The sequence below is a fragment of the Scyliorhinus canicula genome, chromosome 11 (genome assembly GCF_902713615.1).
Source record: "Scyliorhinus canicula chromosome 11, sScyCan1.1, whole genome shotgun sequence".
Taxonomy (NCBI): domain Eukaryota; kingdom Metazoa; phylum Chordata; class Chondrichthyes; order Carcharhiniformes; family Scyliorhinidae; genus Scyliorhinus; species Scyliorhinus canicula.
In genome coordinates this window covers 126,722,072-126,743,200 of record NC_052156.1, presented here as the reverse complement: position 1 = coordinate 126,743,200, position 21,129 = coordinate 126,722,072, and the positions used below count along the sequence as shown (strand labels likewise).

The following is a 21,129-nucleotide window of genomic DNA, read 5'->3' as shown; positions in this document are numbered from 1 at the left end:
GTTCAATGAAATAAACATTGCAAAAGCATGTCACAGCAAGCAGGATCTGGATAATGAGAGAAGCACCAATGGGACAACAGTATACTAACAAAGGTAAATTAAACAAATGCATGCATCCAGGGTACATCAGTACATTTCCCTTGGATTAGCTCAAAAGCTAGGAGTAGTTCTCTGCATACTGTACGAAACCTAATGAATGTTGTAATTTAGGGGGAAGAGAAGCGGTTAAAGAATATTTTTGTGTTTTCAATTCTTCTAAATTTGACATCATGTTTAAATAAATCATTAAAGTTTCTGAAGACAAGTTTATGGTTTTTTTGAAGTATGCAAAACCCTTTGTACTACTTAATTTCTTCTTTTACTTCAACTAGTTACCCAATGACAATTTAAACTGCTTTTGGAAAGCCTTCCCTCTGATTTATATAATGCCCTTAATGCAATGAAACATCCCAAGTTGCTTCTCAGAAGCATATAGACATAGAACATACAGTGTAGAAGGAGGCCATTCGGCCCATCAAGTCTGCACCGACCCACTTAAGCCCTCACTTCCACCCTATCCCCGTAACCCAATAACCCCTCCTGACCTTTTTTGTCACTAAGGGCAATTTACCATGGCCAATCCACCTAATCTGCATGTCTTTGGACTGTGGGAGGAAACCGGAGCACCCGGAGGAAACCCACGCAGACACGGGGAGAACGTGCAGACTTCGCACAGGCAGTGACCCAGTGGGAATCAAACCTGGGACCCTGGCACTGTGAAGCCACAGTGCTAGCCACTTGTGCTACGATGCTGCCCAGAAGTATGACCAAAGTATGGCACTGAACAACATAAGGAGAAATTACATCAGATGGCCAAAAGCTTGGTCAAAGAGGCTGGGGTTTACACATTTTAAAGAAGCTTGGTAGAGAGGAAGGTGTAGGGAGGAAATTCCGGTGCCTGGGGGCCAAGGCAACCAAAGGTACAGTCACCAGTGGTAGGAATGATGATGTGTAAGTGGCCAGAATTAGAGGGATGCAGATATCTTGGAAGGTTGTGAGGTTTCGGGAGGGGCAAGATTGTGGAGGGATATGAAAACAAGGATGATAATTTTAAATTTAAGACATTGCTTGTTCCGGAGCCAATGTAGATAAGAGAGCAGAGGATAATGGGGGAATAGGACATGTTGCTGGTTAAGGCATGATCAGCAGTTTTGGATGACCTCAGGTTTACGGTGGGTAGATCGTGGAAAACTAGCCAGATATACATTGGAATAGTCAAGTCTAGAGTTAATAAAGGTATGGATGAGAGTTTCAGGAGCAGACAGATTTTCAGAGCTGTGAAGGGCACAATCGAGTGATGTTACAGAGATGGCATGTCTACGAGCTCATCTCAGAATCAAATGTGACACAAAGGTTGTGAGCAGACTGGCTTAATCTCAGGCTATCACCAGGGTGAGGGGTGGAGTTGATAGGTAGCTAACAGATTTAACTGAGCAGGGACTGAAACAATGGTTCTGTTTTCCCACTACTTAATATTCACTCAACAGATCAAATTACAAAATATTTTAAAAGAGTCAATCAAAAATCCCTAAACTATATGCTTATACACAGTAAGGAAACCAAGCTCTAAGCCTTTACAGTAGGAATGTGCTTTCTGGAGAGCATTAATTAAAAGGTGAGACTGGATACTTCTGAAATGCTGTTGGCCTTGATTATGTGTGTTCCAGTGTCTGGAGTAGGGCTGAACTTATACTTCTAACTAGAGGCGAAAGTGCTATTACTGAACCATGGTGAACACCGTAAATTAAGTATCAGCATTCTTACTGCAGAAATTAACTTATACAGGGCATTAATCCATCTAGAGTATGGCAAAATCACAAGTTTCTTATGCTTTTGTTATGAACAAATGTATTGGTATATTATCCAGTCTTTATGCTTGCCTGGGGCTGAAAGAAATATGTAGATAATGCACTCATGGCTGCTTTTTGGCAACTTAATCCACATATTTATCATTGTTACTGTGAAAATAATTCAAAGGAGTTGGGCTTCGTTGTTTAAGAATTTAGTGCTGTATATGAGTTTATATGTTGAGCGGGGCAATCCTATTTTCATCACCACTATTTCTATATGTGAACATGATTAATCATGCAGTCCATGTGACAGCTTTTAATTTTGCCCAACTAAGTACCAGCTCTTGTCGTATTATTTTGAAATACTTCTATTCCCAAAGCCAGCAATCAAGTTGATACAGTTATGATAATGCAAACAGGAAGCTTTTTTGTGTGGTTTTGAGTGCTAAGGAGCAATGAGGTAGAGTACAGGGGTTGATTTTATAAAGGGATACAATGGATAACAGACATTCTTTGCCATTTTAACCTCCACAGACAGGTCAATTATGACGGTAGCACAGTGGGTAGCACTGTTGCTTCACAGCTCCAAGGTCCAAGGTTCGATTCCTGGCTTGGGTCACTGTCTGTGTGGAGTCTGCACATTCTCCCCATATCTGCGTGGTTTACTCTGGGTGCTTCGGTTTCCTCCTACAAGTCCCGAAAGAAGTGCTGTTAGGTATTTTGGACATTCTTAGTTCTCCCTCTGTGTACCCAAACAGACGCTGAAATGTGGCGGCCTACTTGTGACTATAAAGATTACTTCACAATAGTAGGAAGATATTATCACTTGCAACACAGGTTTTTCAAACCTGTCTCCATGATTGATCTGCAAGAAAAGTTGTCAGTTGTTCTTGTTTGGGCAGTGCCTACATTTCTCTGTAACATCACAGTAAATTGATATTTTACTCTTTTTAGTTTTATGTTTGCTAACTACAAGATCCATATGTGGAAAAAATATTTTCTTTCAATACTAGTGCTGATTTTCTTATGGTAACCAATCATGTCTTTCAAAAGTTAGGTTTAAATGTATTAACATTTGCAAAGGGGTGTGTTAGAACAGATCATTGTTCTACAATGGTGAGTGCGACCTGAAACAATGCATCACCCAAGTATTTGTAATCATGAATTGCCAGACGGACGATAGTAATGATCTGAAAAGACCACCCAAATTATATCACATTGTTGTCTTACAGAAAGATGGTTGCATATTGGTCCACAATGTGACAGCAGCACAAATGAATAAGTTAAAAGTTCCCAGATTCTTCCAAAAAAATAACATTAAAATGGATTATGCAGCTCATTTAACAAAAGAGGTTTGTTAGGTTTTACTTAATTTTCTGCAAACAAATTGAATAATTATCTCATGTGGCCCTATGGCAATGCTTACTGTTGATCATAGAATCCCTACAGTGTAGAAGGCCATTCGTCCCATCGAGTCCGCACCGACCTTCTGAAAGAGCATGCTACCTAGGCCCTCACTCACTACTTAGGCCCCACAACCCCATCTAACCTGCATATCGTTGGATGCCACGGGGCAATTTAGCATGCCCAATCCACCTAATCTGCATATCTTTGGACTGATTGAAAACTCAATCTCCCGGACGCAGTTGTCATGCAGACATGGGGAGAAAGTGCAAACTCCAGACAGCCCCCTCCCCCCCGGCCGGAATTGAACCCGCGTCCCTGGTGCTGCGATGCAACAGTGCTAACCACTGTGTCACCGAGAGAAGTATGCATGTAAAATTTCTTGGCAAAGATATATACCTGAATATCAACCTGAATTTCCAGTTTAATAGCCTGGCGCCATATGAAACAAGGTGGGTCTGCTTTAAGAGCATGGCTAATAGTAATCATGTAAGCCATGTTAAAATGCCAGCACAGTATTAATAATGTAAGAAATTTCAAAAGCACAAGGTTGGTTGAAATTCAATTTGATTTAAAGTTCTGTGCAAACATGTCTAGTTATAGTTCAAGTCAATACAGTCTCCAAAACTAGTCTAAATTGAGCAGACTGAGGTGCAGTGAGAGAATACTGTTTAATGTTGATGACTTGACATTTGTTTATACTGACATTGGTTAGCAGACAAACTATAATAGTTTATGGACATGATTTAAGCTGAAGGAGGTTGATAGAGTTGTGCAAAACTTTCTCAGCTGACATGAAATTCAACTGATCAATGCAGTCAATTTGGAGCATTCTTTATAGTAGCCACAAGTTTCACTCTACTCCGTGTTAACATGGTTGTATCTAATTGCTGAGCTCCAACTCAGTACAGCTGGAACTTTTGCACCAAGTATCAATTTGGAAAAGTTATTTCTGATAAATTCAGCACTTTAGAAAGGCCCATTGCTAATCTTGCCATGATTCTGGAAATTGTGTGTTTTCAGATAACATAAACACTTTTTGTGGTGTTATAGTCATTGCGTATCATTGATAATCAGAGATTACATAATATTTACGTATCAGAAACTCAGCAGTGTTTATTCACCATACAAGCCTTTTCTCAACATATTTCATCACGCACTATCAGTATATCCACTATTCCTTTCTCCCTCATATACTGATCTAGTTTTCCCTTAAATGCATTCATTTCCTTCACCTCAACCAATCCATGTGGCTCTGAATTCTGCATTTTCATCATTGAGTAAAGTTGGAGAATTTTAAAACAAGAAACGATAACCAAGTCAAACTTTGCCTAAAGTGTTCTGGACCGAAAAGAAGATGCTATAAGTTTTGTAAAATTAACTAAAAGTAAATTTCAATATCTACAGGGCAGCGTGGTAGCACAAGTGGATAGCACTGTGGCTTCACAGTGCCAGGGTCCCAGGTTCGATTCCCCACGGGTCACTGACTGTGCGGTGTCTGCACGTTCTCCCCGTGTCTGCGTGGGTTTTCTCCGGGTGCTACGGTTTCCTCCCACAGTCCAAAGGCGTGCGGGTTAGGTGGATTGGCCATGTTAAATTACCCTTAGTGTCCAAAAAGGTTAGGAGGAGTTATTGGGTTACGGCGATAGGGTGGGAGTGAGGGTTTAAGTGGATCGATGCAGACTCGATGGGCCGAATGGCCTCCTTCTGCACTGTATGTTCTATGTTTTAAACTTAAAAACAATGTTTACAAGAGAGTACAGACACAATTAAAATCCTGAATGTTCAAAATTCAAGACAAGTTACTTTTGCAAAATGGAACCTATACAACAGATGATTCTGCAGAGCAGCAAACTGATGAGTAAACAGTTTGAAAAATATTTTTCCTGGGATTCAAGTTTCGCAAGGCAAGCATTTAATGCCCAATTCTATTTGTCCTTGAACTGAGTGGCTTGCAAGGCCATTTCAGAGGGCTGTTAAAAGTCAACCATATTCTAGATCTGGAGTCACATGTAGGCTAGACCAGGTAAGGATGGGAGACTTCCTTTCCTGAAGCACATTTTGATGATAGTTCCATGGTTACCATTACCAAGACTAGTTTTATATTCCTGATTTAATAATTAAATTCAAATTCCACCAGCTGCCCTGGTAGGATTTGAACCCATGTCCCCAGAGCATTAGTCTGGGTCTCTCGATTACTATTTCCGTGATATTATCACTATGCCACCATCTCCCTCTAAATTTTTTCTGCCCATCACCCTATCCCCAAATTGTCTGATAATGATCCCGTTGTCTTTTTTGTGGAGGTTAAAGGTACAATATTATCAATCAATTATACTTACAGCCAGAGGAACAGTGAAAATCCAGATATGTAAAGATTCCTTTGTGCTCTAAAAAGCTTCATGTTGAGATGATCATACATATTTGGAAGCAGCTTATCATTTTTTCCAATCTCTTGGTTCACTGAGTATTTCCTCACTTCTCTAATGGCATCTATAAGCAGAGGCAGCTTATTAGAAATTTGCAACTGATCATGTAATATAATGGTAAATCTTGAAATTTCAAACTGCAAAGTGCACAAATATTTGGCTCGTCACACAAAATCTGTGCCAAGATTTAAAAAAAAAAACATTGCAAGGAAAAACATTGGTTGAACAAAAAGAAAATGTAATGAGCTGTAATGTTACCAATAAGGTTAAAATCTAAAACATTCGAAACTTCTTAGTTCTTAATTTCCTCCATGACTGATTTAGTTTCCTGAATTACTTGGTAAACCAGGTAAACAACTAAAAATTCAGCTTCTCATTTTTAAGATTATTATCTGCATTAAGAGACCATCCAACACATTAATTAATGGTTTCCCACTCGGGAATACATGGTTTCAAGGACAAAATACACAGAAGCTCCATTCAACGTAATTTACTCCAATGCGTAATGAGTTCTACCTTCCTTACTCGAGAGGGAAAGCTAACTTCCTCCAACTTCTTTTCTTCATTCTAATAAGTTCATGTAACTTCTAACCCATCTTTCTGTCCCTCTATGATACTAATCATAGATAGTTGTTTTGACGCGGGGTCCTGGCAGGTTTGTTAAACTAAGGTGGATCCCAGATGGACTCTTTTTCTGCTCTTAGTCCAAGTCTGTACAGTTACACACTGCACATTAAAAGCAGGAATCCAAGTCTATCATCTTTAACTTTACTCAAGGATAGCAGCTTTATCAATGTTTTTAGTTAGGGCATCTAATTAAAAACACAGATTGGGGATCAATCTTGCATTTTCTTGGTATGCACGACCTTGCCTCCAATTTTTAAAGGAGGAATTTGATATAGCTCTTGGGGCTAAAGGAATCAAAGGATTTGGAGGAGGGGGGGGGGGGGGAGGAGAGAGAGAGAGAACAGGTTATTGAATTGGATGATCAGCCATGAAAATAATGAATGGCGTTTTCTACGTTTTTATGATGCCTGGTGCTTTGTTAAACTTATTTTAAATCTAGAATACCAACATCCTTGTTGTCCTTTTCAATAAATACCCCTTTGTTTGAAAGAACACATGACAGTACAACAACTGAGAATAAAATCCAACTTTGAAAGCAAAATCTGTTTCTGCATGTTTATGAGATTAGAACAAATTATTTATCTGCTAATTCAGAAAACCAAGCTCGTCATATGGAAGAAATGCTTCATGTTTTACATTGTACTTCATGTGGATAGTATTACACCCTTTTCAGTTTATTATTCACCTTACAACTGCTTTTTAAATATCAATATTTTGCTTAATTTTCAAAATTTGAATACAGATTTTAAGAAACTAGTCAAATATTTGTAGTTTGAATTTCATACCCACACTATCAACTTCAGTTCTTTCAATCAGCTTGCCAGTCTGTAAAATCACTAGCCATCAACGTAAAATCTACCCCCCCAAACCCATCAATAATACAATACATATTCATTTTAAAAATAAATTTAGAGTAGACAATTATTCCTTTCCCAATTAAGGGGCAATTTAGTGTAGTCAATCCATCTACCCTGCACATCTTTGGGTTGTGAGGGTGAGATCCGCGCAGATATGGGGAGAATGTGCAAACTCCACACGGACAGTGACCCAGGGCTTGTATCAAACCCGGGTCCTCAACGCTGTGAGGCAGCAGTGCTAAACCACTACTCCGTGCCGCCCTATACTTATTCATAAATATGACCCACCCATTTACGTTGTCATCAGTCTTCCATTTCTTTGCACTCCGTTCCTAAAGTTGCAAGGTCATTACACAGGTGTTCCTGACACTACTTCTATATTGGTCAAGGAGTTCTTTATATTCAAATCTAGGCAGGACATTAAACCACAGAAGGCACTGTGATCAATGTGATTCTGTCCTAAACTGGTATCACAGGAACGGAAGGCCTATCAGCCCTCAAGCCCAATCTTCCATAAGATTATGGCTGATTTCTACCTCAACTCCATTTAACCATCTTTGTTCCATTTAATTGCCAAACTATATTCAACTGATTTGTCATGGAAATTCCAATTGACCCAGCATCCACTTAGTAGTCACAGAGGAGTCTGGAGAGTTGAAACAAATGGTTTATTTCCAAAGTAAAGTATGCACAAGTAACAGTCCCAGCCGGGCCTACACCGCAGCTTGGCCGGCTTTTAATGTCCAGAGTTAACTATCTTGCTGATGAGCCTCCGCCCCTCAGTGGGGGAGCTCATACTCCACTCAGCTCACAGAGGGATTAATAGGGCTGTCCCCAAGGGTCTCGTGGGGGTTATAACAGTCCACTGTCTTTTGGGGAGAGAATTCCAGATTCCCACCATTCTTTGTCGTCGCAAGAAAAGTTGGTTTACAGGTGCAACAGGTGATTAAGAAGGCAAATGGAATTTTGTCCTTCATTGCTAGAGGGATGGAGTTTAAGACTAGGGAAGTTATGCTGCAATTGTATATGGTGTTAGTGAGGCCACACTTGGAGTAGTGTGTTCAGTTATGGTCTCCTTACCTGAGAAAGGACGTACTGGCGCTGGAGGGTATGCAGAGGAGATTCACTAGGTTAATCCCAGAGCTGAAGGGGTTGGATTACGAGGAGAGGTTGAGTAGACTGGGACTGTGTTCGTTGGAATTTAGAAGGATGAGGGGGGATCTTATAGAAACTTATAAAATTATGAAGGGAATAGATAGGATAGATGTGGGCAGGTTGTTTCTACTGGTGGGTGAAAGCAGAACTAGGGGGCATAGCCTCAAAATAAGGGGAAGTGGATTCAGGACTCAGTTTAGGAGGAACTTCTTCACCCAAAGGGTTGTGAACCTATGGAATTCCTTGCCCAGTGAAGCAGTTGCGGCTCCTTTATTAAATGTTTTTAAGATAAAGATAGATAGTTTTTTGAAGAATAAAGGGATTAAGGGTTATGGTGTTTGGGCCGGAAAGTGGAGCTGAGTCCACAAAAGATCAGCCATGATCTAATTGAATGGCGGAGCAGGCTTGAGGGGCCAGGTGGCCTACTCCTGCTCCTAGTTCTTATTAAAACGTACTTCCTGATTTGACTCCAAAACGGCCAGGCTCTAATTTTGTCATCTTATTTTACATTCCTCCACCAAACGAAACAGTTTCTCTATATCTAGCATTTCAAATCCTCTCATCATTTTAAAAAAAATAAATATTTTTAAGGCATATATAATTTTAACAATTTTCAAGAGGAAAAACAACAAAGTAAATAACACCCACCCAACTAGCAACCAAACCCAGTCAACGTGGCTTACATACACAATTCCCCAATCCTCCTTTCCTACTAACTATTTCCCAACTCATCCAACTCCCCCGTGCCTCCCTCTTCACTTTTAACCCCCCCCCCCCCACCTCAGCTGACAGGTTAATTTCCCGCAAAGAAGTCGATAAACGGCTGCCACCTCCGGGCAAGCCCCAGCATCGATCCCTCAGGGCGAACTTGATCTTTTCAAGCCTGAGAGACCCAGCCATGTTACTAACCCATAGTCCCGTTTTCTGGGGTTCTGAGACCCTCCACGCCAATAAGATCCATCTCCGGGCTACCAGGGAGGCAAAGGCCAAAACATCAGCCTTTCTCGCTCCCCGGACTCCTGGGTCTTCTGACACACCAAAAATCGCAACTTCTGAACTCGGAACCACCCGTACCTTCAAGACCTTTGACATGACATCGGCAAATCTCTGCCAGAATCCCCCAAGCCTCTGACATGCCCAAAACATACGGACATGATTTGCGGGCTCACCTGCACACCACCCACACCTGTCCTCCACCCCTTCAAAGAACCTGCTCATTCGGGCCAGTCATGCGCCCTGTGGACCGTGAATTTTATCAGGCTAACCAGGGACACGACAAGGACGTGTTGACACTACTCACTACTCAGGTCATCCTCCCACACCCCCACCTTTAATTCCCTGCCCAGTGCTTCCTCCCACTTTCGCTTCACCTCCCCTACCATTGCATCAGCTCTTTATAAATTTCCGAGAGCTTCTCCTCTCCCACTCTCGTTCTCGACACTAACCTGTCTTGTACCTCCTGGGGCGGCAGGTACGGAAAGGTCGGAACCTGCCTCTGCACAAAGTCCCTTGTCTGCAAGTAGTGGAACCCATTTCCACCAGGCAGCTTGAACTCCTCCTCCAATTCCTCCAAACATGGAAATCCCCCATCGATAAAACAAGTCGCCAAACCGCTCGATCCCAGCTCGCTGCCACCCCAAAAACCCCCTGGTGCGAATTGGTGGTTACCACAAATTGGTGCCCATACCGACGCCCCCTCCACCCCCATGTTTCTGCCACTGACCCCATACCCTCAGAGCAGCCACTACTACTGGGCTTGTGGAGTACCGAGCAGGCGAGAACGGCAGAAGCTGCGCTAACAGTGCCTCTAAATAAGGCCGCCTCCACCATCTCCCACACCAACCCCTCCCCCACTACTCACTTCCTGATCATTGCTATGTTCACCACCAATAGTAGTTTCTAAAATTCGGTAGGACCCCCACCCCGCCCCTTCCAGCAGCACCTTCTTTACCTGCGGTCTTCTCATCATTTTAAATAACTCAGTTCACCCTTCAAACTCAACGGGTTACAAGACAAGTTTATCCAATCTGTCCTTATAATTTAATCCTTGAAGTACGATGAACCTGCACTGTACTCCTTCTAAGTGGAAATATATTTTTCCAAAGGTCCGGTATCCATAACAAAACTCGATACTTGAGGATGAAGTGTCATCAAGGATCTGTACAACGGAGACTTCAATATCCCACTTCTGAAGTCACTGGAGACGCTCGCCACTATTCCATTAGTTTTTTTGATTAGTTTTCTATATACATACCAGCTTTTAGCTATGTGTGTACATGTACACCAAAATCCCATTGTCCCTCCTCAAGAGTCTCTCACCGTGAAGAAAATATCCCAATCTGTCTCACATCAAAAGCAGATGATGGCTCACTTTTACATATTCATATATATCAGCTATAGTTTTGTTCACTCTGGCTTAGTCTGGAAGTATCCTGTGCTTTCTTGTTTCCTGTGTCTCCATGGGGAAGCACAAGTGCCAGGGTCCCAGGTTCGATTGCCCGCTGGGTCACTATCTGTGCGGAGTCTGCAAATTCTCCCATGTCTGCGTGGGTTTCCTCCGGGTCCTCCAGTTTCCTCCCACAGTCCAAAGACATGCAGGTTAGATGGATTGGCCATGATAAATTGCCCTTAGTGATGTAGCCATCTGGGACGGCCACGTCGCGATTACAAAATGGACACTTTGCAAAGAATGCAGGGAAAATGGACAATACTGAGAAAGCAAGCAGGTGCAAGGTTTGTCTGTTGATTGGAGCTGTAGCTCCCAGACAAGACCGATACTGCAAAGCCATTACCATACTAATGAGCCACCTCCGGGGACAAAAGAGTAACATTTAGGTAAACGATACTAAGGCAGACACCCCGGCGCCAGAGGAGACTAGAACAAGGCAGGCCAACAGCCACCTAGGACACGCCCAGCAATCAGGGCACCCACCCCTTTATTGGAGGAAATCAATAGGAATGATCAAGATGCAGTCCAATTAATTGGAACCAAGTTCAAGGCCCGCCCAAAAGCGCGCAAAGCCCCTTTTGGGTATAAGAAGGATCCCCCAAGAGAGAATTGCTCTCTTGGCCTTGGCTCTCAGCAAGGAGAGACCTGCCTAGCAGCTGCACCAGATCAAGCAAGTCCAAAGTTAACGCACGCTACGAGACAGACGCTCCTAGCTACTATTTCGTACCAGCTCAACCCCAGTAGCCTCAGAACCGGACAACGGCCATTGTTCCTCTGACTGAGTGGGCGCCCGAAGCTAAGTATAGGCTTTAGTAGCAGTGATAGTTTAGTTGGTAGAGTTTTGTGCATGAGTATATTTGACTGTGTGTAAATAAATGAGCATTGATTTCGAACTTACTAACTGGTGTATCGAGTCTTTGATCAGTATTTGGTTTTGAACCTTGTGGTGGTATCGAAAGATACCTGCCGACTCTTGAGCAAACGTAATTAGAATTCAGGAAGGCGACCATATTAACCGCCATAAACAGAGCCAATTAAAGAGAGAACACAACGAGCAACAGTGACCAAAAAGGTTAGGAGGGGTTATTGGGTTACGCGGGTGGAATTGAGGTCTTAAGTGGGTTGGTGCAGACTCGGTGGGCCGAATGACCTCCTTCTGCACTGTATGTTCTATGTTCACAACCCAAAGATGTGTAGGATAGATGGATTGGCCCTGTTAAATTGCCTTTAAAAATATTTATATCCATAAACAAGCCACTTTCTAGCTGGGGTCATTAGATTACAATCTGGAGGATGCTAATGCCGGCAAAATTTCACTACCTTAGCCCAGGTGCATTAAAATAAAATATAATGTCACTCCTGGGACAAAGATCAAAAACTTGGTGCAGCTCAAGGATCAGATCTGGGTCTCTTCTGATCTGTCTAACTCAGTTATACTCCATTTTTACCAGCTGATATGCTCAGTTGTGGTTCAGGTTTCTACAAAATTTGTCTTTTAAAAAGGCAACCGACCAGTGTGAATAACATCTCTGTTTTGACCTTGGTAAAAAGAAACGTGATGCAAGTAATCACCAGATTGGGCAAGGAAAATCAAGAACTGTTTGGTGGGGGTGGAACTTATCTTCCAAAGTCAAATGGCCACAATACAATTCGACTTGCATTTTACAATATATGTTTTCAATGTGATGTTAGCACATTTTGTTAGAAAACTGGCTTGCTCGACCATTTAGAATAAAAGTATGATTTTGAATATTTGAGTCAAAGTGCTTCCTATATTTCTGTTGCTGGGTAACCAGATGGCTAAACCAAAGTTTAGTATATAAGCCTACTTTAACACAAAAGAACTCCAGGCAAATGTCGAGAGCAGTGAGGAAAGCAAACTGACCACAAGATAACAACAGTAATTACGGACAGTTTGGAATTTTGTTATCTCATGAAGAAGCATTGAATCTTATGTTGAAACATCAGCAAAAACAAACAAAAGAAAAATGCATAATCTTAAATATCGATGTTGGCATAACAACAAAGAATGTGCCAGAACAGGATGCTACTTTCAGAATGCATGTGAACAAAGTCCGAGAACAAGTGATAGTATTTGTTGCTCTTAGTATTTTGGGACAAAACAGCAACTCCAGTATTGAATCTGGTATCAAAATGAAGATCACAATTGATGCATAATAAATGCAGACTCACACTGAAACTGGAGATAACCTGCACTTTGTTCAGATATACATTGTTATCTGCTCAATGAGTCATATACCCGGTGATTTGGAACTTTAATTAACCTGTAATACCAAAATTCTTAAATGTTTTATCTACCCATTCTTTCTTCTGTTGAAGTTGCCAACTCTCATTGAGTAGAGTTCATGGTGCTGGGCTCTGCTAACTTGTCGATGCACAATGTTGAGGATTTTCAAGCTACTCAAAAATGGAGACCCCATTCTGTCCTCATCCAATATCCACACGTGCACACTTTCCAGAAAGGGTACTTAGATAACAACAATCAAGAGTTGGAAGCCTGGCAGCAACCTTATAATTGAACAGAACGAAAGACAAGAAATTTAGTGATATTAAGAGTTTGGAGTAAGGCATATTTTGTAGGAAAAAATAGAGGAAGCTTCACTATATTAGACTTGATTTACATGCCTTTAGTAAGAACTTGGCATGTGCAAATTGGAAAACCAGTTCCTCAACAAGGAACAACAAGGCAACAGGTTACTGTCACCTGCAAGTTCCCTAAGTGAGACAACATCCTGACTTTGGAAACATACTGCTGTTCTTTCATTGTTGCTGGGTCAATCCTGGAACTCCTGACCTAAACAACAACTTAGGTACACCTACAGCAAATGTTCTTTAGAGGTTCAAGAAGCCAGCCCTTTGTGCAGCAAGTAGCACAGTGGTTAGCACAGTTACTCCATAGCTCCCAGGATCTCCCTCCCAATTGGCACCCTGGCACCAGCAATTGGCCACCCAGGGCACCATCATCCTGGCAGTGTCACATGGGCACCATGGCAGTGCCATCTGGGTGCCAGCCTGGCAGTCAGGGTGCCAGGTGGCACTGTCATAAAGACAGGGTGGCATTTTGCCCACACCAGGGATCAGGCCGGTGGGTATCCTGCTGGTATGTGGTATGTGTGGTGGTGGTGGGGGGGGGGGGGGGGGGGGGGGGGTCTTGAGGAAACCCCAACAAGTGAGATGGGGCATTGGGGGTTCCGAGGGTCACTTCAGGGAGTCAAGAGATCGGGGCGCCATTTAAAAATGGCAGCCGAGGAAAAAGTTCCTCAGTGCAGGATATGCAGCTCCAGCTTCCTCCCAGTCCAAAGATGTGCAGGTTAGGTGGATTGGCCATACTAAATTGCCCATAGTGTTCAAAAAGTTTAGGTGGGGTTACTGGGTTGTGGGGATAGGGTGGAGGCATGGGCTTAGGTGGGTTGGTCCTTCCGGTGAGAACGATGGGCCAAATGGCCTCCTTCTGCATTGTAAATTCTATGTCTATAACACCACCTCCCCTTAGGATAATTAGGGATTGATACCCACACCGTATGAATAAATAATGACATTATAGAGCAACATTTACTCGACATTGACAACTTCCATCACTATACTGATGAATGAGTGAATGTTGATGGGGTCATAATTGGCAATACTGGATTTGTCCTGCTTCTTGTGGACAGAGCACACCATGGCAATATCGGGCTGGTTTAACACACTGGGCTAAATAGCTGGCTTTTAAAGCAGACCACGGCAGGCCAGCAGCACGGTTCAATTCGCATACCAGCCTCCCAGAACAGGTGCCGGAATGTGGCGACTAGGGGCTTTTCACAGTAACTTCATTGAAGCCTACTTGTGACAATAAGCAATTTTCATTTTCATTTCATGTTCTAATTTCTCATTGTTGAAGCTGTCCTGGAGCATTTTTTGGCCATGTCCCGCTGGAGGCTTCTCCCCGGATTCCCAGCGGTAATTACGCTTTGCGAGATCTTGTGATCTGGATCCCACCCACCATGGGCAGGACCCAGACTCGCAAAGCCAAAAGGGCTTAAAAGCTCACTTAGCTATGTTGCTGCGACATCAAACGGCCACCAGGCATCTATTGACCTCGGCGAGGAGACTCCAGCTGGGCACCGCTTAGCACCGGTCCCCACAAACAGAAACCAGGTGTAATGGCACCGGGGGGGGGGGGGGGGGGGGGGGGGGGGGTCTTGAGGAAACCCAACAAGTGAGTTGGGGCATTGGGGGTTCCGAGGATCACTTCAGGGAGTCAAGAGATCGGGGCGCCATTTAAAAATGGCAGCTGAGGAAAAAGTTCCTCAGTGCAGGATATGCAGCTTAGTGCAACCTCGGTGGGGTGTTCCCACCGTGAACCAAAAAACCCCCAAAGTACTTTAGATATTGGGGCCATTCCAGGCACTTCCTGCCCAGAAGACTCTGTTTTGATGGTTAAATTGCACCCATTGTTTGAGCCAATAGCCTTTTCTGCCTCCAGAGCATACAAACTAGTGAACACCTGTTGAGCCAGCAATACAACAGTAGTGATAGCCGAAGCTAACTCAGTTGTATAAACTAAATAAAAGGATACAATTTTACTAACCTATTTCCTGCTGAAATTGCAGAACCATTTATAAATTGGGACAAACAGTGAAGGTCTAGGCTTTGCTGAAACACTTTCTTAAGGCTGTATCACTGGTATCCCGCCACTGGGTTCCCAAACCAATCAGGGAAAGTAAGCAGAATATATAATGTGTCTATTCTGTCAAAGGAAGGATTTATTATTAACGGAACTACAGCATGGGTTAACCAGGGCACTGCTGCATTGGTGTATGTAAATATCAGACAAATATTATGTGGTACAATGGAGTACTGAAAGTCAGTGTCAAGACTCACAGATAAATAATGGTCCTTTGCTGATGGACATCAAACCATACAACAAGGAACCCACTCCACAGGAGACAGAAAATGTTGGCATGGGAAGGGGGAAATAAAACATAAAATGTGCATCAGTTTAACCATCTCATACCATCAAATAATTGAAAGTTCATACATAGTTTATCAGTCTGAACTCAACTTTCTGTTCACATTGCTTGAAAAACATTCATAAACATGCTTCGTTATGTATCAGGGCCAAATTGTTTGTGTAGAAACTATCAGATAGTCCAGATCTCAGTACCCAGCACTAATACTTTCCTCTGTAAGCACAACAAGTCTACCATTCAGCCTTTTGGCATGTTCTGATATTTAATCAGATAATGGATTATTTGTATCTCAACTCTAGCTATGTGCCTCAGTTCAACAGTTCTTCCCTCCAGAGGTCTACCAATCCCAAATTGTATAGGCAACTTGCCTTAACAGTTTTTTTGGGGAAAGAGTTCCATATTTACACTACCCTTTGCATGAAGTAGTAATACCTGACATCAACTATGCACAGCCTAGCTCTAACTTTAAGGTTATGTTCTGTTGCTCTGGACTCCCCCACCAGAAGAAATATCTACCTTATTCAGGGATGTCGGAAAATTTGTGACAAGGAATCATATAATTATATCACTTTTTATGATTTTTATGTATGTACACAGTGGTTAGTACCACTGCCTCACAACACCAGGGACTGGGATTCGATTTTGACCTCGAGTGGCTGTATGTATGGAGTTTACACATTCTCCCCATGCCTGCGTGAGGTTCCTCCGGGTGCTCCAGTTTCCTCCCGCAGTCCAAACATGTGCAAGTTGTGTGGATTGTCCACGCTAGATTGCTCCTTAGGGTGGGGTTGCAGGAATAGGGTGTAGGATTGGACCTATGTACGGTGGTCTCTCAAAGGGTCAGTGCAGACACGATGGACAGAATGGTTTCCTTCTGCACTGTAGGATTCTATGAATGAAAATATTTACCTGTCACACGCAACCGTTCTCAGTTCAAAACAGCACACATACTTTAAAGCCACTTCAAATGGCTGGAATTATTAAGACTTCAAATAGGTAGAAACATTGGCTGGATTTTATGACCTCTCATGTGAGTACCTTAAAGCAGGGGGTGCATAAAGTGCAACGTGTGGCCTTTGCAATGACCAGTCTCACATTTTACGGTGTGTGTGTGTGTGTGTGTGGGGGGGGGGGGGGGGGGGGGGGATCATCAGGCAGCTTGTCCACCCTTGGGACTCTTGAGATCCTCAAGTGCTGAATTATGGCTACTCAGTCTGCCTCTTCCCTGATATTACCCATGCAAGGGGAGGCTGATGCCAGGTGGGTATTCCAGCAGCTTGTACTGCACGGGATGGGGAAGGGGCATTCTTTGGGGTCCCCATGCTCATTGGGGGCACTCCCAACAACCTATCCCCCAGATCATAACCCCCGTTGACCTGTTTATCTTCAAGACATACATTTGTATGAAATCACCAAAATGATCTCAGCATTTCAGCATTCAATGCAATTCATGCACATAATGCACAGTGAAGTCCATACTAACAACAGAACATGGTCTGAAAAATTACTCATAAATATTTCAGTATCAACTGACTGGTTTGGTTTTGCATTTTAGCAGATCCTAGATATAAAAAGGAGTGACTCATATCCATCATGCCACTCAAGAACAAATATTGCATCTATGCATTTAACGTAGATAAACGTGCTCGTCAGAGATGTGCAGTTTTTCTCGTTTATCTTGCATTAATTAGCGCTGAACAGCTCCGACCAATAACACACTGTTGATATAAATAACTGAAGTGAGATTTCTTCATCGATGTCAAAAAATTGAGACGGCATAATTTAGTTATAAATTCTTTAAAAAGGTATTAATAATGTAGACAGAGTATCAAAATATTTCAATCACAGAACATGACAAAATTACCAATCACTTTTGCTCACAATGGTTAATGAGCCATTTTGATAAGCTGTATGAACAGAGAGATCGTAAACAATAAAAATAAAGTCACAAATGATCAAATACTATGTGAAACATGCTGCTAGGAATACAGATAAGTAGCTTGTGAAATGGAGATAGTCATAGTTTATGTTGGGTTAAAATCTAGACATCACACTCAATTATCCTTGGATGCTGGAAAGAAATTTCAGAAGAAAAATCAAAAGCAAGTGTAATGTTGCCCGTATGTGCTTTTCTTGCTTATTTTACTGTATTTAACAGCAGGACAAATTAGCAATCGAGTTATCCTTAAATGCACAAAAAATTCTGTCTTGTGGTAATGCTGATAAGAGCGCAGTTATGTCATTTAGAGGGATGAATCAAGATAACCAAACAATATTCTGTGCAGCAAATTGGAATGGCAAGCAAATCAGAATGAACAAGAATAGAGATTCGTGGACAAATCAAATGCTATAACACTGTCAACTACGAGGAACATTTCAAAACTGATTGCAGGAGCTGGCGAACAGCAATGTTTTGAGAATAATGGTACTAATCTGAAGTGGCAACAGCTGAATAGTAAATAATAACTTGTCCAATGTGCAGGTGAGCTTGGCTCTCCAAAACCTTAACATTTGATAATCATAACAGAAAACACAAACTACACACACAGCAACGTCCAACGGAAACAGGTCATTCTGATGCTTCAGCTCTATTATCTTCCCGCACAACCAAAAACATTACTGCTTTCCAAGTTTCTTAAAAGCATCAGACTTGGAAATGTTAAATTATTTAATGTCGAGTGCCCAAAATGCAAATAATTGTCAAAGGGCAAGCTGCACCCAGACAATGAGAAATTCATGGCGCTGTTAGTCTCTCCAGATAAGCTGCCCACATGGCTCTTGCGTTCTGATTGAAGCTATCACACGGGGACTTAATTGTAAGGGCCTGGGCCCAGTGCCATTAATTGGCTTTATGTGCACCAGATTCAGACCTGGATTCCTAACCCTCTCTTTAATCACTGCAAATGTTCTCACCTCCCCTCAAAACAATATCCTGAGAACTGATCTGCGCTCTGTCACTGCAAAAAGGTCAACCTAGTACCCCATTCCCATCGATAGGGATGGCAGTCAGGTCCATACTGGTGCGAGGCTGAGCAGTGGCTCCCGTAGACCCCCTCCCGACCTCAATATTAGGCAAGGTTTTTCAGCTTACTGACACTCTCCTCTTTTTCTTCTTTTTTGTTTCTTTGCCTCAGCATCTTGGAGGAAGCCAAACAGATTGTCTCAGTCTCCTGGAGGATGTCAAACAGATTGGACAAGCTGTCCAGCAGCTGGATAAAAAGCAATTGGTTATGACTCGGTTGAAATTCTTCTGCATGGTGGCTGCTGGACCAGCAAAAATAACCACACCTCGACTTCCAATCATACGTTCCCTCCCTCTGCCGTTGCTGCCCCTTCAATTATAGTCTCTCTCTCTCTCTCTCTCTCTCTCTCTCTCTCTCTCTCTCTCGAGCAGCTGCAAATGGGAACCTACGACTGGAAGAGCTGAAGCAGCATGCATGGGACACACAGAATGAGCTAATGGAGGAGCAGGGGCACACAATGATTTGATACAATTTGTTATGCGGAAGCTATTCTTTGTTCTAAAAATTAAGATTCATTAGGTTTGAATGAAAAAAAATTAGAAAAGCTGTCAAGTGAATTCTGCAGAAGATGATGCTGATATCACAGACTCAAGTTTTTACGTCAACTCTAGTACGCCTCTTCACAAATGTATACTCAAGGATGAAGCAGTTTATAATGTGGCAGTGAAACCTTAAAGATGGATCTTCGCATGGAACAATTGGTAATTAGGATGCTGCTTCTTACAATACATTCTGAAATTATAACAGGCGGATTTCAAGGAAAGGGTCTTCCTTTCAATAATATAATAATCTTTATTGTCACAAGTATGCTTACACTGCAATGAAGTTACTGTGAAAAGCCCCATGTCACCACATTCCGGCGCCTGTTCGGATACGCAGAGGGAGAATTCAGAGTGTCCAAATTACCCTGACCACGCGGAGGAAATCCATGCAGACACAGGGAGAGCGTGCAGACTCCGTACAGACGGTGACCCATGCCGGGAATCGAACCTGGGACCCTGGCGCTGTTAAGCAAGTGTTAACCACTGTGCTACCATGCCGCACTTATCAGGTGAAAACCTAGAGAAACACAGTTAACAGTTCAAATCCGTATGACCCTTCGATAGTATTTGTAGAAGGGTCATATGGACCCAAAACATTAACCGTGTTTCTTGCGACACAGATGCTGCCAGACCTGCTGAGTTTAAGGGCAGCACAGTGGCTAGCACTGCTGCCTCACAGCGCGGAGGTCTCAGGTTCGATCCCGGCTCTGGGTTACTGTCCGTGTGGAGTTTGCATATTCTCCCCGTGTTTGCGTGGGTTTCGCCCCCACAACCCAAAGATGTGCAGGCTATGTGGTTTGGACACGCTAAATTGCCCCTTAATTTGAAAAAATGAATTGGGTATTCTAAATTTATTTTTAAAAAAAGATCGGCTGAGTTTATCCCAGCATTTTCTGTTTTTATTTCAGATTTCCAGCATCCGCAGCATTTTGCTTTGATTATATGTAAACCTATCTCTACAATTTAGGAGAAAATAGTTTCCAATTAGACTTTCACATTCTATGACTATTGTCGTTGGCACTAGTATTTACAAGGGGACTATCTTGTAACACTCTCCTTTAATTTATGGTAAAACAGGGTGCCTTGGAATTGGGTGGTGGTGTCTTTTAAAAAATAAATTTAGAGTTCCCAATTTTTTTTTGCCCAATTAAGAGAATTTGCCGACCCTGCACATCTTTTTGAGTTGTGAGGGTAAGACCCATGCAGAGTCGGACAGAATGTGCAAATTCCACACGAGGCCGGGATCAAATCTGGGTCCTCAGCGCTGTGAGACAGCAGTGCTAACCCTGCGTGACCATGCTGCCCTGGGAGGTGGTGTTAAGTTGTATTGAACTTTGCTTGCCAATGAGCGATGTGACCTGGTTGCTATGAGGTCAGGGGCCCAGGTTCAAAATTTGTTCAAAACCAAGCACAAGCTTTAACACCTGGACACAAAGGACATGGTAGTTGGCCTTATTGCTGCACACTCTCAGACTCATGTGGTAGACAGAAGAAATTGGAGTAAGTAGGCTTACTATAGGTGCTGCTATGGGTTAATCATCAACAGAGGAGCTGGTGAGGGCAGAACCCATCCTCAAGGGAGACCACAGAATCATCTGAGGGCGGCACAGTGGCACAATGGTTAGCACTGCTGACTCAGAACACAAACATTCAGGTTCAATTCTAGCCTTGGGTGATTCTCTGTGTGGAGTTTGCACGTTCGCCCAGCATCTGCGCGTTTCATCCGGGTGCTCCGGTTTCCTCTCTCAGTCGAAAAATGTGCAGGTTAGCTTACTTGGCCATGCTGAATTGCCCCTTAAATGTCCAAAGATGTGCAGGTTAGGTGGGGTTATTAGGATAGG

General features: G+C 42.7%; 1 protein-coding gene across 1 annotated transcript in view; it reads right to left on the bottom strand.

The window, feature by feature from the left end:
- Positions 1-21,129, bottom strand: part of dus4l (dihydrouridine synthase 4-like (S. cerevisiae)) — a 101,998-nt gene that overhangs the window by 24,664 nt on the left and 56,205 nt on the right. The window contains exon 10 of the mRNA XM_038812216.1: positions 5,576-5,726. Coding sequence (XP_038668144.1) covers positions 5,576-5,726 — 151 coding nt within the window. The remainder of the gene's footprint in view (positions 1-5,575; positions 5,727-21,129) is intronic.